Source organism: Mesoplodon densirostris, chromosome 19 (assembly GCF_025265405.1).
Source record: "Mesoplodon densirostris isolate mMesDen1 chromosome 19, mMesDen1 primary haplotype, whole genome shotgun sequence".
In the NCBI taxonomy this organism is placed as follows: domain Eukaryota; kingdom Metazoa; phylum Chordata; class Mammalia; order Artiodactyla; family Ziphiidae; genus Mesoplodon; species Mesoplodon densirostris.
In genome coordinates, this window is record NC_082679.1 from 30,717,241 (window position 1) to 30,732,658 (window position 15,418).

The following is a 15,418-nucleotide window of genomic DNA, read 5'->3' on the forward strand; positions in this document are numbered from 1 at the left end:
ATAAAGATCCCAGATGACTGGAAGATAGGGATTTTCAATGAAAAGGTGTCATAATCACAACTGACTTTTACATAGAAAATTCAGATGTGAATCCACACAGTTCTTATTCATCAATTAAAGTAAGTAATTGTCAGCACTAAGACTGAATAAAACTTTCTCTAAGTTCAAAGGAACCTCTTAAATTAACGATTAAAAGAAATAATTCAGTTTCTTTAAACAAAAGCATTTTCCTATGTTGTTTCCATATGACATAACTTATTTTTATAAAAAACAGTTCTTTAATTAATTACTGTAAGGATTTCCCCCCTATAATTTTGTTTCTGAAATGCAAGACTTCTAACTTCATAAAATTATATTAATTTAGTAAAAAGTCAACATAGAACAAGATGTTGTCCCTGATTTAATTAAAACCGTGTCATACTAGCTGGTAAACAAACAGGGAAGAGGAAACTACAGTCATGAGCCATCACTTTGACCCTAGTACAATCAGCATGTGTATCCCTTATTTCAACATTCTGGTATAACCCCAAAGTATTAACCATAAAAGAGACTGAACAAACCTCTGTTTCTTAAGAAGATGATTTTCACAACCATGGTGAGTTAAAAACTATCATTCTAGAAAAAGCAAAAAGGCCTCCAACCTCCTTTCTGGTAAAATCAAAACAAAAAACTCTGTCACTACCCAGTATTACAACTATAAATTAATTCCTTCATGAACAAATCTACTGTTCAAGAATTCATTCAAGTTCTTCTAACGGAAAAGGAAATAAAACAATACAGGGTCCATCTTAACCCTCTGAAGTCAATGAAGCAACAGGCCACTTCTACTGGAATTGCGTTTTCTTTACCCTTATCTTTCTCCTCTCTTACTCCACAAATATGCAAGCAAAAACTCAGGTAAAGGACAATCATCAACTCTTCATAAGACCCTCTCTTCTTTTCCTCTCAAATTAAAAGCAGACTGGAGGTTAGTCTACCTTACCGCAGTTTCTCAGGTGTATTGTAATTTCAATGTTTAAGACTGATGAGTCCTCCAAATTACTCTCCTTATAAGTCCTCCAGATTGGTGTTCTTGGTAGGGTCACTGGCTATGCTTCACGGTGGCTATTCACTGCCACGAAGTAAAGCCTGAAATGACACCACCTGATGGGCAGCTGTAGGTAGCAAATTCAGTACCCTAAAGGTTCAGGGAGAAACCATACAACAAGTAGCCATGCTGTTTACTTCCAATTATTCCTCTTTTGTTTGTTAACCTCCAGGACAGGCTCCTAGCTCACCAACTAACTCTAGCACCCAGTTCCCTGCTATGGACCTCCATGATCTCAACACTGCATTATCTCTAGATGCCTCACATGTCCATCCTTTAGCCTCTCACTTCTCTAAATTAAAAGGAATGCTTCCACTTCACCCATGACCACTGAGGTACCACCCCTTGGTTTTCAGAATTCCTCCAGATCCAAGATTCTGATCTATGAAATGCCTCTCTAACTACCACCTCTAGAATTCTCCAACACTTACTGAAACTGTCCTCTGCTGCATGATTCCCTGAGTCTAGGAGGGGACACGGTCTAAGGTCCTGTCCCTCCCTTTATTCTTACAGTTCATTATGCCTTGTGCCTTCACCTGCCTCCTCTCCAGTCTGAACCTCTCAAGCTATTAGTTCACTAACAGTAGAAGGTAAGTCTTGCATATTTTTGGACTGTCCTAGCCCAAATAAGGCTGACCATTCAGAAACAGTTCCTGGGCCCCATTTTGCCTTGCTCAATTGCACCTCAGATTCCTTTAGTCTTTATGTGCTGGCTTCACCAACATCCTGAGTGGGGGAAATCATCACCTACTTGAGAATTTCTGGATCAAGTGATACTATAAATTCAAACCACGTAAACTTCCCTGGCCCTCACTTCAAGTCCACAGTCCTTTTTTGTTTTTTTCTAATGCACTTCCAACAGTTCCACTATATCTGTGTTGACATACTGCACTGTCTTCAAGTTCTCACCCTCCCTCTCTGGGCATAAACTGGCATCCCACTTTACTAAGACAGTACTATAGGCCATTAAGGCCTTCAATTGCCCTCTTCACCAAATGGGAAAAAAAATGTGTATCCTCACTCATCTTGTCTCCCACTACCTAAAGCAGAGGTCCTAAAAAGGCAGTCCAAAAGCTGAATCTGGTCCACTGCCATGTTTTGTTTAGCATATGTGGTTGCTTTCTATTTTTCTTTTTTTAGAATGTGTACTTTAAAAAGAATGTATTAGTGCAAAACTTTTACTGAGATGTAATTCACAGCATACATGGTTTTTAAAACATAAATTAGTTGCCCCTTAAAACAAAACAAAAAACCAAGCCAAAACAAAACAGATTTCCCATTATAAAATGCAGACTTCCGGCTTCCCTTGGGTGAGAAGATCAGACATCACTAGGCCCAAACTGTGTAACCAGCTGATACTGAGCGTGAGCATCTGCCCTCTCCCACAGGGCATGAGCACCTTGGTTCACCCGTTCCTTCCGACCAACCAGCCACTTCCCTATGCAGTCCCCCACCTAGTCCTAGTGGCTCTTTCATCTAAGGGAAGGATCTAACTCTTTGCACTCCCCAGGACTGAGATCTCTTCAGCCTCATCTCTCCTCACCCAGGCCAGACTCCAAGATCCCACCCCTGCTTTGAATCTTCTAGTTCTTTGTGAATGAGGCAGCTCATAGTCAGTGCCTCTTCCACTTCTTCTCTGACATTCAATCCTCAACTTCCTTTGTTTCTATGTCTGCCACCTTGGACTTCAGTCCCCTCCCACTGGGCCCCTAGGGACAATGCCGGCTTTTGGTTTCCCTCTCACTTTCAGACATTACTTCTCTAGCCCTTTTAGTAATGTCACATTGCTATAAAAGTTCTAAACGCTTATCCCCAATTTCTATACTTATATCATCAGTAGCCAGCAATGGACCTGATGAGGGAGGCATTGAGATGTAAATCTGACGCATCACTGGTGTTCTTACAACCTTCCTTCCATTACTCTCCGCTGCCTCCCTGCTTGGTAAAATCCATGTTCTTTAGCAGGTCGCACGTGCTTTGTGAGCTGGCACCTTCCCCCATTCCTGTCCTTCACTTGAGGAATCCATGAAAAAATGGGACTACTTCATATCCCTGTGATTTTGCATGTGCTCTTCCTTCTGGAAAACTCTCATTCATCCTCCAGCATCCCACTGGGCAGAACAACCCTTCCTCTCCTATATTACTTGCACATACTTCAACTCTTAAACGCTGTTTCCAACTGTCTCCCCTACTAGGCTGTGGGTTCCTTGAGGTCCAGAGGCAACAGCTAGTGTACTTCCTGGCACAGAAGTTTTCTTTAAGTATCGGCTACCCGGTCCCACCAACCTACAGGTCAAACAACGTATCCACCATCCTTCCTGACACCAGGGCTTCAAACCTCTCCCTCAATCCCTACATCCACTCAGTTGCCAAGTCCCAGTGAAAACCGTGTCACCCCACCCATGTCCAGTTCTAAACTGGAACAATGTTCCTTCCACAGTTGGGTCTGCCTGTCTTCAAATACAGAGTTTCAAGCAAATCCTTCCTCTCCCAAATCCTCACTGACTCCCTACTGATAAGGCCCAGTGGCCTCAGCACAGCATCTGGGTCCCTGGAGGCTTCATCTCTCACAGGGCAGCATGACTGTTCCTACCCAGACACTCCACGTTGTTCTGGCTTCGAGGCCCTTGCTCGCAACCACCTCTATCTGGGAATCTTCCCAGATCTTCAAAGCCCAGCTCAAGTACTGCTTCCTCCAACAAATTTCCCCTTTGACAAAAGTGGTCACTCAAGAGCATGTGCCTTTTTTAAAAAAACAAAAACTTCCCAGGACATTATCACTTTCTACCAATAGCCCCATCTCACCTCTCTCCAGTGAATGGAGCCCTAAAACTAACTAAAGCTCCACGTTCTCCTCTACTCAAGCATTTGCTAAAGGGTAGTGAATGAACTTTTTTTTTTTTGCGGTACGCGGGCCTCTCACCGCTGTGGCCTCTCCCGCTACGGAGCACAGACTCCAGACGCGCAGGCCCAGCAGCCATGGCTCACGGGCCCAGCCGCTTCGCGGCACGTGGGACCCTCCCGGACCGGGGCACGAACCCATATCCCCTGCATCAGCAGGCGGACTCTCAACCACTGCGCCACCAGGGAAGCCCTGAATGAACATTTTTAAAGGAGGAGGACAACATGAACCACTTGATGGGACCCACAAAGCTGCTTGGAGACTCTACCAGCTAGTTTAAAAAAGTCCTTCCTCTAAATCTTCCTTCCCCAAACCTTCTTCTCCTCCACAGATTAACTTAAAATATTGTAGACGTTGAAGAGTGTTCTCCTGTTCTTAATTTTTTTTTTAGCCACACTACGGGACATGCAGGATCTTAGTTCCCCGACCAGGGATCGAAGCCGTGCCCCCTGCAGTGGAAGCACAGAGTCCTAACCACTGGACCGCCAGGGAATTCCCTTCTGTTCTTTTTTTTTTTTTTTTTTTAAATTTATTTTTGTCTCTGTTGGGTCTTCGTTGCTGCGTGCGTGCTTTCTCTAGTTGCGGCGAGCGGGGGCTACTCTTCGTTGCGGTGCGGGGGCTACTCTTCGTTGCAGTGCGCGGGCTACTCTTCGTTGCGGTGTGCAGGCTTCTCATTGCGGTGGCTTCTCTTGTTGCGGAGCACGGGCTCTAGGCGCGCAGGCTTCAATAGTTGTGGCTTGTGGGCTCTAGAGCGCAGGCTCAGTAGTTGTGGTGCACGGGCTTAGTTGCTGCGAGGCATGTGGGATCTTCCCGGACCATGGCTCGAACCCGTGTCCCCGAATTGGCAGGCGGATTCTGAACCACTGCGCCACCTGGGAAGCTCCTTCCCTCTGTTCTTAATTTTTAAAAATCAAGTTAATGGTTTTCAAACAAACTCCAAAATGAATTAACAAGAACAAAAAGCCCTTGAGTATGGCATTCAACTTTTCCCCATAAATCTCAAAGGGAAAAAAAGGATTTCTTTTAAGTGGGAGGGTTGGATTATGAGTAGCACACAACAAAAAGATAAACGGGCAGGTGACACATACTACCAAGATACTGTAAGACACACCTTTTCCAATTAGCTTATGCTGAACTGCATGGCAGGGACAAGCAAGGCAACTGGAATTGGGAGGGTCCAGCAGGGTTTTTCTGTAGAGCAAAAGAAGCACTTTCCATGCTTGCAGTGAGCCTTGAGTAAAGCTCAACTGGGATCAGGCAGAGTACACAGTAAAAGCAGTGAGACTAGTCAGACTACAGTGGAGATTTAAGCTGAGAGCTGCTAAGGCAGAGAATTAGGAAAATAAAGTGGGGTTGAATAAATAAGTGTTTTGTAAATCAGAAAAGTTTCGAGTGAATGAGATAGGTAACAGGAGGCTCTACTAGATCTCAGGGCAGGAGAATGACTTTTTGTGGGAGGATTAGTCTAATGCAAGTTGTACTGGGGAGGGAGGGAAGGCAATGAAATAAGGAAGAGGGCGCATACCAAGAAAGAAGGTCTTAACTGCTGCAAAAATAATGGAAAGGAAGGAATGAATGCATGTAAGAGACTTTCAGAAGCCATAATAGGACTTAGTCATGTCAAACTTTTTAGCCCTGGGGAGTGGGAAGCAATTGGGTAGCTGGGGAGAAAACAAGGAGGGGACTGGGAAGGAGTCAGACCAGACAACTGGTTCAAAAAAATCAAGAACAGGAAAGCAAACTTGATTCAACATCTGCAGTGTTTTAAGTTAAGCTGTGGAGAAGAATCATACAGTTAAGTGTCCTATCTCCTCTAAGCACGTTAAAAGCAAGCATACAGGCTTCTTTTTTAATCTAAGAAAGTCAAGAGTCACAGCTAATCAGATTCTTCAAGGGCACTGTGAAATTTCTGAAGTACGACGCCAAAAATGGATCCCCACCCCCAGTGCTCATCATTTGGGAGATAGGTATCAAGAGCCAGGTCTCTGGAAACAAACTCCCCCGGTCTGAATCCTGGCTCTCCCACTTAATCGATGGGAAAACCTGGAAAAACTTGGCTCCCCGGGAGGGGGAGGATGTACTCTTGCAATATTTGGGCTTGGGGAGGGAAGGGAGTAGCTGAAGGGGCCCGAAGTAAGCCTAAGTGTGAAATGCTGATTTAGAGAGAACGTGAGTCACCTCTTCGAAAGTTTCAGTTTCTCCAGCTGTTAAAAACAGGAAGATAATAAAATCTACCTCACTGGATTTTTTAAGGACTGAATTCGATAATCCTTCCAAAGTATTGAACATAACGTCTGATGTGCTACAACCGTTCGATAAATGTCAGTGGTACACAAAATCAATACAAGGAATAATGCTATTTTAACACTATTATTAATCATCCCTATCTCTTCTTGATATTCTCCGAGTACTGTACTACTGTGATGGTTTTGTCAGATTCCCAGAGGGGTCTGACATCCCCAAGAGGTTCAGAATCCCTGTAGCGGAGACCTGGGAAGAGATAAGTGGCTGAGGTGGTAGGCCAGGACGCTGCGGGCCCTGCCATCAGGCCCTGCGCACCAGCCCGCGGGCTGGGGGGAAAGATAACAAACAACAGGCGACACTCTCAACGCGTTCACTCCGTGCCTGCCAGCCACTGCGCTCTGCGCTCTACGCACATCACCTACTCCAATCCTCGCGACAGCCTTCCGAGTCAGCTGCTTTCGTCAGCGCCACTTTACAAATGGGGAAACTGAGGCGCCCGGGATGAAACCGCTAGCCCAAGGTCACATGGCTCTAGAGCGGAGGCTCGGGAGACCGCGCTCTCACCACCGCGCCTGGCTCGGTCAGCGCAGGAAGGGCAGGGAAGAAGGGGGTGGGGACGCCCAGGGACCCCGATCGACAGAACGCCGCGGGGGCCGGGCTGGGGAAGGCGATCGCGCGGAGGCGGCGGCCGGACTCACCTTGGCGCTGTGCACCGCCTCTTGCGCCCCGCGGAGCTGCAGCCAGATGCGCGCAGGGAGCGGTTCCTCAGCCCCGAGCGCGCCGAGCACGGCCAGGCTCACGCCGAACAGGCCCTCGATGCGGCCGCGGCTCCGTTCCAGCAGCGCCGCCTTCTCGGCGGGCGCCGTGAACTCATCCAGTACCGCCCGGGCCGCCATGGCGGGCGCGGCCTCCCGCGGCGGCGCCGGGGGCCGGCGGCGGCGACGCCCCCTCAGCGTGCTGCCCCTGTACCCGAGCCCGTCAGGCGGCGTCGGCCCTCCAGGCCGCCTTGGCCCGGCCCGCGCCCTGCCGCCTGGCCGGAGGCCCGGCTACACCATCCCGCCGCGGCAGCCGCAGCTGGGCAACTGCGGGTAAAAAGCCCCTCCGCCGCCGCCGCCGCCACCGCCGCCACCGCCGCCGCCGCCGCGGGCCGGGCCCCGCCGCCGCGCATGCGCCCCGCCCGCTGCCGTCATTGAGTGTCGCCACTCCCTGGGGGTGGGGGGCGCGGAGGCGACGAAAGTGTACGTCACGCACAGTCGCCATGTTTGTTGAGGGCCCAACGATGGCTCTGGAGGGGGGCCTGGGTGGCCTTTGGTCAGGCCACGGCCTGGTGGATGATGAATTTATGGTTTTACAGATGGGGAAATTGAGGCTCCGAGCCAGTAGGCGGGACTGACCCAGTGTCACACAAGGGATTTGGCTTGCTTTCAGACATCTTGAAGCCCAATATAGCACTCTAGCAAGCTGAGTTATCCAGCTTCTCATTTATTGATAGATTTTTTTTCTCTTCCTCCCTCGATCCCTCCCCCACCTCTCTTCCCAAGTCTCCGCTACAGGGATTCTGAACCTCTTGGGGATGTCAGACCCCTCTGAGAATCTGACAAAACCATCACCAGTAGTACAGATCTCTCTCTCCCTTTCCTTTGCTTTCCGTTGTTTTTTCAGTAAAAATGGTAACAGGAAGAGAAGAAAATGGGAATAATGTGTATGGAGAATTGAAAAGCAAAGAAATGATTAAGGAAAGGTCAAGAGAGTGTTTTCTTCTGGGAAGGGAGGAGGAGAATGTGTTATAGAAGAGGTACAAGAAGTGTGGGACTAGGGGCTCCTCCGTGATTTTAGTGGGGTACTTGGGCAAGTATACCCTAAGCCTCTCCAGATCTGTTTTCCCATCTGTACATTCAAGGGTTGCTCTAGTTATCTCCGAAGTCTTTTCCAGATATTATGTTCTCTGAGCCCATGAAAACAGATTGTGGAAGATAGTGGTTTCCTTTCTCTGGGCTAAATATTGTGGGTATAGTAGATAGTTAGGGACCATGGGCATATTACTTAACTTGTCTAAGTCATAATTTCTCATCTGGAAATGTGGGTAACAATAGTACTTCCTACTGTGAAAATTAAGATAGTACCTGGACACAGTAAATGATCATTAAATATTAGCTATTATTATTGTTAAATTAGCAATATATTTAAGGCTCCATTTTCACAGAAAAGCTTTGTGTGGATTATGCAACCATACTGAACTTATGGGCCTGGGAGCCCCCTCCCGCTGTATAGATTCCCCCTTGAGGAGAAAGAAGGGGAACTAAAGATGTTGCAGTTGGAAAGGCCAAGTGGGAATGGTCTTGGTAAGAGGGATTACCCAAGGTAAAACCTCTCAAGGATCCGGGCTGCTGGGGTTTTCCATATGCCTCAGAAATTCAGACAGGTGTGGTCCCCTGGTGCCCCACCAAAATATGACTCAGCACAGGAAAGAGAACCACTAGGCTCACAGACTGACGACTTCCTGCTTCCCTGGGCTTTTCCCTGGGTGTCCACACAGCCAGCAGCCTTCCTCCATCAGGTAGATGACCTGAGATTGGCAGGCCAGGTGGAGAGTGTGGCCTTGCAGATAGACTGCACCCAGAGCACGAGTCAACACAACGTGTCATTTCCTGTCTTTCTGGTGCACTCACCTTAAATGGAATTGCTATTGTTCAGTGATTGGACAGGGCTTTCCCCAGGGTGGTTCCTGTTTGCTCCCAGCAACTTCCCTGCTGGTGAGTCTTAATTGCTTAATTATTAGGGCTGAGAAGAGGCTGCTTTGAAAAACACACTACAGCTCCTTCCCCTTTCCCCCAAGAAACCTGCCCTAAAACAACACTAGTAGTTCATACACACAACCACAGAAGAAAATTGGGCCTTTAGACTGTGTTCAGAAGTCACTGGGTTGGTGTATCGACAGAGACACAGCTTTGGGATTTTTTCCCTCTGTTTAGAACACTTGCCAGTTCATATCTGGTCAGCATTTCCCTTTAGGGAACTCTCAAGGTTTCCTGAGTGTAGGGAACAAGGAGAGAGAGGGAGAGAGAGAAATCCCCTTTTAGGAAACTCCCTTGCTTCCTGTAGTTTCTCAACCACAACTTCCATCACTTGGCCAGTCTTGCCTACCTGGCTGGCCTCACCACCCAGGACAGTTAGCACCAGGGATGAGACCTTCACGGAGTCTATATTCCAGATACTGTACCTGTTTGTTTTCTCTAATCTCCATAACAACCCATGAGAGGGTGTTGAGGGAAGCACTTATTTCCCCTTCTCATATTTTCATTGTGAGGGCAGGCGGTGGATTCCTACCCTTTTCTCCAGCAGGGCTGACTGTGGAAGAACACATGCAGTGCCCCTCGCCCAGTCTCCCCCAGGGCAGGAGAAGAACTCCTCTGACCCCACTGACTGGCTGACTTTCTGAGAAGGATCAGTGCTGGGTTGGGCCACCCTGCCCCCAGAGAGGATGTGTTATTATCTGCTGTCTGCGGTTGCCCACCGTGTCAGTGACTGTGTGAAGTATTTTCACTCAGCCACATCCTCCAGTCCAGCTTTGTCAGTAATAAAGATGACACTTTGATCTCTACCTGTCTGACACCTGCTTTTATTTCTCAGTCCTGAATGCAGGACGGTCAGGAAGAGTAAACGTTTACTGGCTTCCTAAAACTCCAGCAGTGGTTGCTATTTTTATCATTCCTATTTTAAAGATGAGGAAAGAGAAGCATAGAGAGGTTCTGGAACGTTCCACAGAGCTGGTAAGTGAAGTGGTAGGAATAGGCATTTGAATCCTGGAAGTTTGACTCTGTACTGGGTGTTATATATGCAGCCGGCTCCCTTTTCTGCCCTTGTACAAAAGCAAGAGGAAATAATATGTTCTCATGACTAACCCCTTAATGTTTGGACCCTCCTTGCCTTGGGCTGCTCTCAAAACCAGACAGACTTGAACCTGTCATATTGCTTGGCTCACCAACCAGTCTAATAAACAGACTCAAGATGGAGTGTTTTCCTGGGTTCTTTGTTTTTGGTGTAATAACACCTAGGGCTTAGAGTAAGGAACAGGAATACAACTGTGCTTCAGCCTCACAGAAATTTTAATACATTGGCAAACTGTTCAGTGTCTCTTATCTCCCTTGTCACTAGTCCAAGTTACCGTCATCTCTCCCTTTGACAGCTGTGGGGTCTCTCCCACATTCTTCCTGGCCTCTCTCTAAATTTCAGGAGCTACAACTGCTGGAAGGTTGGGAGAAATTACTCTGTGGCCAGAGCAATCTTCTCAAGTTACAAATTTCATCAGTTAATCTCTTGCTTAAGACCTTACAAGAGCTTCGCATTATGCTCAGAATAAAATTCAAACTCTAACTTGCTTTGCAGCACTTGCAAGATCCATCCCCTGCTTTCTTCTCCTCCCTCCACCTGGCCCAGTTTATACTGCCTGAGGGTATTTGCATAAGCTGTTTCTTCCTCTAGCTTTCTTTTCACTGACTTAACTCCTGCCCATCCATCAGATCTCAGTTCCGGAGTGACTTGTTCAAGAATTCTTTCACTGGTCTCTCTGATGAGTCAAGTCCCCTGGTCCCAGGCTCGTGGGGCACTGTGGCCCTCTCACTCATAGCACTAGGGCCAGTTTTACAGGCATTTGTGTGATATGACTGGTGCATGTCCATCTCCAGATGTCATCAGAACTTCAGCTCCAGGGGGCCAGTGATCTGAGCCTGGATTGAGCTAGAAGTATTCCAGGAATGGAGAGCAGCCCTTCATGGCTGGAATGTGTTGAGGCTGGGGGGCACCCGCAGGTAAAATAGGGTTGGATCCTCCAGAACCTGGTGGGCCGGTTACTTTTGGCTGTGTTGGGTCTTTGTTGCTGCTTGTGGGCTTTCTCTAGTTGCGGTGAGTGGGGGCTACTCTTCCTTGCAGTGTGCAGGCTTCTCATTGCGGTGGCTTCTCTTGTTGCGGAGCACGGGCTCTAGGCACGTGGGCTTCAGACGTTGCAGCATGCGGACTCAGTAGTTGTGGCACATGGGCTTAGTTGCTCCACGGCATGTGGGATCTTCCTGGACCAGGGCTCGAACCTGTGTCGCCTGCATTGGCAGGCGGATTCTTAACCACTGCGCCACCAGGGAAGTCCTTTCCCATGTTTTTAAACAGCAAGTGCACCATTTATTTTATGCTCCAAGATCTCTCTCCTTCCCCTGGGGGAGGAAGCCTGTGGGGGAGGGCGGCGGGGCGAACCTGAGAAGAGCACTTAGGGGATATTGGTCTGGGAGGGAGATGATGGTGGCTTGGACTAGGGACTTTGGAGTGGAGGCAGAGAGGGGGAATTTGAGAGGGCTTTTGGTGGTAGAATCTTGACATTAAAGTGCAAGGGACTTGTTTTTCCTTCGCTGCAGAAAAACCTTGCTGCTTCTGCTGTTTCTCATCATGTATTTTTCTCCCTTTATAATTCCTTTGCAGTTTTATTATCCATGCTGTTGAAACTCCCCTAACATTAATTCAACCTGCTACTACTACTACAGCATTGAGGGGAGTTATTTATAAAATTCAGTCATCTTAAGTGGGACGCAAGTTCTGGACCGAATTCTGCTACAAAGATTGTCTGCCTGCCAGCTCCCTGTACTTTCCCACCACCCTTTACAGCAGGGTTTCTCAACAATGGCACAGTCAACATTTGGGGCAGATAATTCTTTGCTGTGGCGACCTGTCCTGTGAATTACACGATGTTTGGCAGCATCCCTGGCCTCACCCACTGGATGCCATTAGCGCCCTCCCACCCCAATTATGCCCACGACAAAAATGTCTCCAGATATTGTGTAATATCCCCGGCGGAAGTGGGGAGACTAACCCCCACCATTACCCCCAGTGAGAACCACTGGTCTCCACAAGTTCAGGGAAAGCCCTGTCCCTGGGGCTGAGCTAATGGGAATTCAGACTCCATCTCCTCCTCCCTTCTGCATACTCCCTGTGGGACACACACACACACACACACACACACACACACATCTAGTATAATGAAAGCTCTCTGAGTTCCCTTCGTTTTGCTGTCCTGTCTGTATTGAATGTGGAACATGGCTTAAGAGAGTTATGGACAGTCGTGTGTCCACCAGGCAAGTGACTGAACAACGCAACTCCCATCACTACTTACCCATCACTGCTTCTCCTCTGCCTGTCTGTAGGACACGTTCTTGCCAGGACTAGCTGTCTTTAAAGCCAAGCTTAAGTCTCCCTTCTTCCATGAATCCTTGTTGGCCTGTTCAACTTCCTGTGGCTGGTGAGGGCAGTTGAATGACTGTTTAACTCATTCATGAAACAAATATTTACTGAGCACCTACTATGTGTTGGGCATTGTTCTGAGTCCTGGGAATACAGCAATCAACAAAGCCAAGTGTCTACTCTCATGAACTTACTAGAAGGGAAGAGGCAATGAATGAATGAATGAATGAATGAATGATGTAGTGTGGGGGCGTAACTGTAGGGGTTGGGAGGGCTCAATAGTCTATCCCCCATGTGTGGTAGGTAGTTTCCAAAGAAGGCCCTTCCCTCCCTGTATGTGCAGACTGCTCTTTAGATCAAGATGCTGGGATGGCTCTGTGACTGCATCGACCAATAGGATTCAGTAGGAGTGATATTCCAGGGCTTCTACCACCAACTCTTAAGGAGACTGTTGGCTCCTACTTCCTTCCTCTTGGAACACTTGCTTTTGGAACAGTCCCACTTGGAACCTAGTTGCCATGCCAAGAGGAAGCCCAAGCCCAAGCAGCTCTGTGGAGGAGAGCCAAGCCCCACCCACCAACCCCAACCCCCCCGCAGACGGCCCCAGATGAGCTCCCAGCTAGTGGCCAGCACCAAACACCAGCCATGTGAGTGAGGCCATTTTGGACCTTCCAGCCAGTCCAGCATTCCAACTGACAACCTGGGAAGCAAAAGAACTATCTGGTCAACCCACAGACTCTTGAGAAATAGTAAATTGTTAACTTAAGCTACCGAGTTTGGGGCGATTTGTTATGCAGTGATAGATAAAAGAGACACATCTAAATCCATAACCAATGACAGGCTAACATAAGAGCCCAATAGATATTTAAACTTATAATTGGTAATGTTGACTGGAGGATATGGCTAGTTAATGCTTTACTCATGAACTAGACAGAGTCCAGTGACGGGCACAACTGGATACCCTCAGGCCTTCTCTTCTTCCTCCTCCCTCCTGGGCAGGTGGGGAGGCCCCTTTTGTGAGACAGAGAGCAGACGAGAACTTGCTCTCTGCAGAAAGGCTGGCTCCCCAAGGAAGGCGGCCAAGCTGAGCATGCTCAGTGTCTTCCCCCAGACTCATCCATCAGACAACTCAATCCTCCCACAGAGAACAGGGAGTGATGGGGAGGGAGACAGGCCAACAGAGATGGTCTGGCTGGTCTTCCTCCACATGGAAATATGAAGAATATGAGAAAAAGAGTGTCCCAGCAGTGACAAGGGCTCTGCCAAGGAGAAGCTGTGTTTGTGCTACTCAACACAGGTTGGACAGGGAAGGCCTCTTTGAGGGGTTGACATTTGAGCAGTGATCTGGATGGGGGGCCGTGGGGACATCTGGAGAAGAGCTTCTAGGCAGAGACAGTGGTTAGTGTGTTTGCAGAGCAGCAGGGAGGCCGGTGTGCCTGAAGCTGGGGGCGGGGCATGAGAAGAGGAGAAGGGATTGAGGTTTAGAGGTGGGCAGAGGCCAGAGCATGGGGGCCAACTGGAGCTGGGAAGGATGTCAGACTTTATTTTACACGTGATGGGAAGTCACCAGAAGGTGATCAGTGTTCCTTGATAAATGAGGTCTCCAAGTCACAAAGGCAAGGGCTTCAGTGTCCTGGTAGTTAGGTTTCCTGTTTGTTGGAGGTGTGGCTGAGCCAGGAAGAAGGGGCTGCAGGGCTCCTGTGCGTTGGTGAGGCCACCAAGCTGGAGGGGTGGAGACTCCAGGTGCTCAGTCACGTGCACTGTGATCAGGTCCAACACCTGGCTGGTTACAGACACTTTCAGAGCAAAACGGCCAAACCAAAGGTGTTTGCTTTGCAGGACCTCTGGTCTGAGCCACACGGGCAGTGGAACTTCAGACAACAAACTTCACGTGAGTGCCTATGTAATGTTCAGGGCATTCTACAGACACTGGGTGGGAGGGAGGGGCAGTGATGACTACAGTGGGCTCTGCTTGTCTTCCTGGAGAAGGAGAAGGAAGGTGATGTCTCCATAATGAAAGGGAGGATGCTGTCACCACCACAGGAAGTGCTGAGGGCGCTCAGAAGATGCAGAGACCACATACGAGGAGGGGATTGGCTGAAGTTGCTGTGGCATGGAAGATATGCTATACAAACTTACGAGTATATTATATACACTGCTTTTCCAAATACTCCTTGCAGACTTAACCCTATGTGAGGAACTGGGCTCTGCACCCAGCACTTACAGCAGTAGGTGTTCTGCAGATTATTGATTGGCTGACTCTACACAGATGATCCTATTTAGCGCCCACAAACAACTCTATGAAGTAGGCATCATGCCCATTTTACAGATGAAGAAACTGAGACTTAGGGGGGTTAAGGAACTTGTCTGAAGTCCCCGCCACCAGGAAGTGATAGAGGCAGGACTGGCAGAGCAGGTCTGCAGTATTGAAGACTCCTCCGCAGAAGCAGAAAGGGTGGAGGCCTACCTCGGTTCCCCTCCAACTCTCTGGCTGGGCAACATCTAAGGGCCTCCTCACCCTGAGATGCCGTCTTTCTTTCCATAGAAAGGGTGGGGCAGGCTCACAGGAAGCTGGGTCACCACCCTTTTCCTCCGGCTTCGCAGAGTAAAAAATAACTTGCTGTTTCCGGAAGTGCGTGCATACTGCAGGAAGGACATGGAATATTAGTCAAGGCTCCCTTTGTTCTGCAACGGGGTAAAAAGTGTAGCTGCCTCTCTCTCCAGCTCCGCTCCCTTCTCTCCCATCACCACCTCTTGTCTCCTCTCATTCAGAATAACTGGGAGAGCTTGTACTGGAATTCCAGTTTTTCCTAAAGTGTGGAAAACTCATCACTGCTGGTATGGCAAATGATCTTCACTGGGAAACAGCCAGACTTCTAAGGAATCATAATTGTTATGTATTTCTTTCTACAGTCCTATTTTTGGCAAGAAATACCGAGCTTCCAGTTATTACAGCAATCAAA

The 15,418-nt window shown here is 48.4% G+C and overlaps 1 protein-coding gene across 1 annotated transcript in view; it reads right to left on the reverse strand.

The window, feature by feature from the left end:
* The window catches only part of N4BP1 (NEDD4 binding protein 1), a 46,180-nt gene extending 38,818 nt beyond the window's left edge, over positions 1 to 7,362 (reverse strand). The window contains exon 1 of the mRNA XM_060083606.1: positions 6,932 to 7,362. Coding sequence (XP_059939589.1) covers positions 6,932 to 7,129 — 198 coding nt within the window. The 5' untranslated portion in view covers positions 7,130 to 7,362. The remainder of the gene's footprint in view (positions 1 to 6,931) is intronic.
* Between the last annotated feature and the right edge of the window lie 8,056 nt (positions 7,363 to 15,418).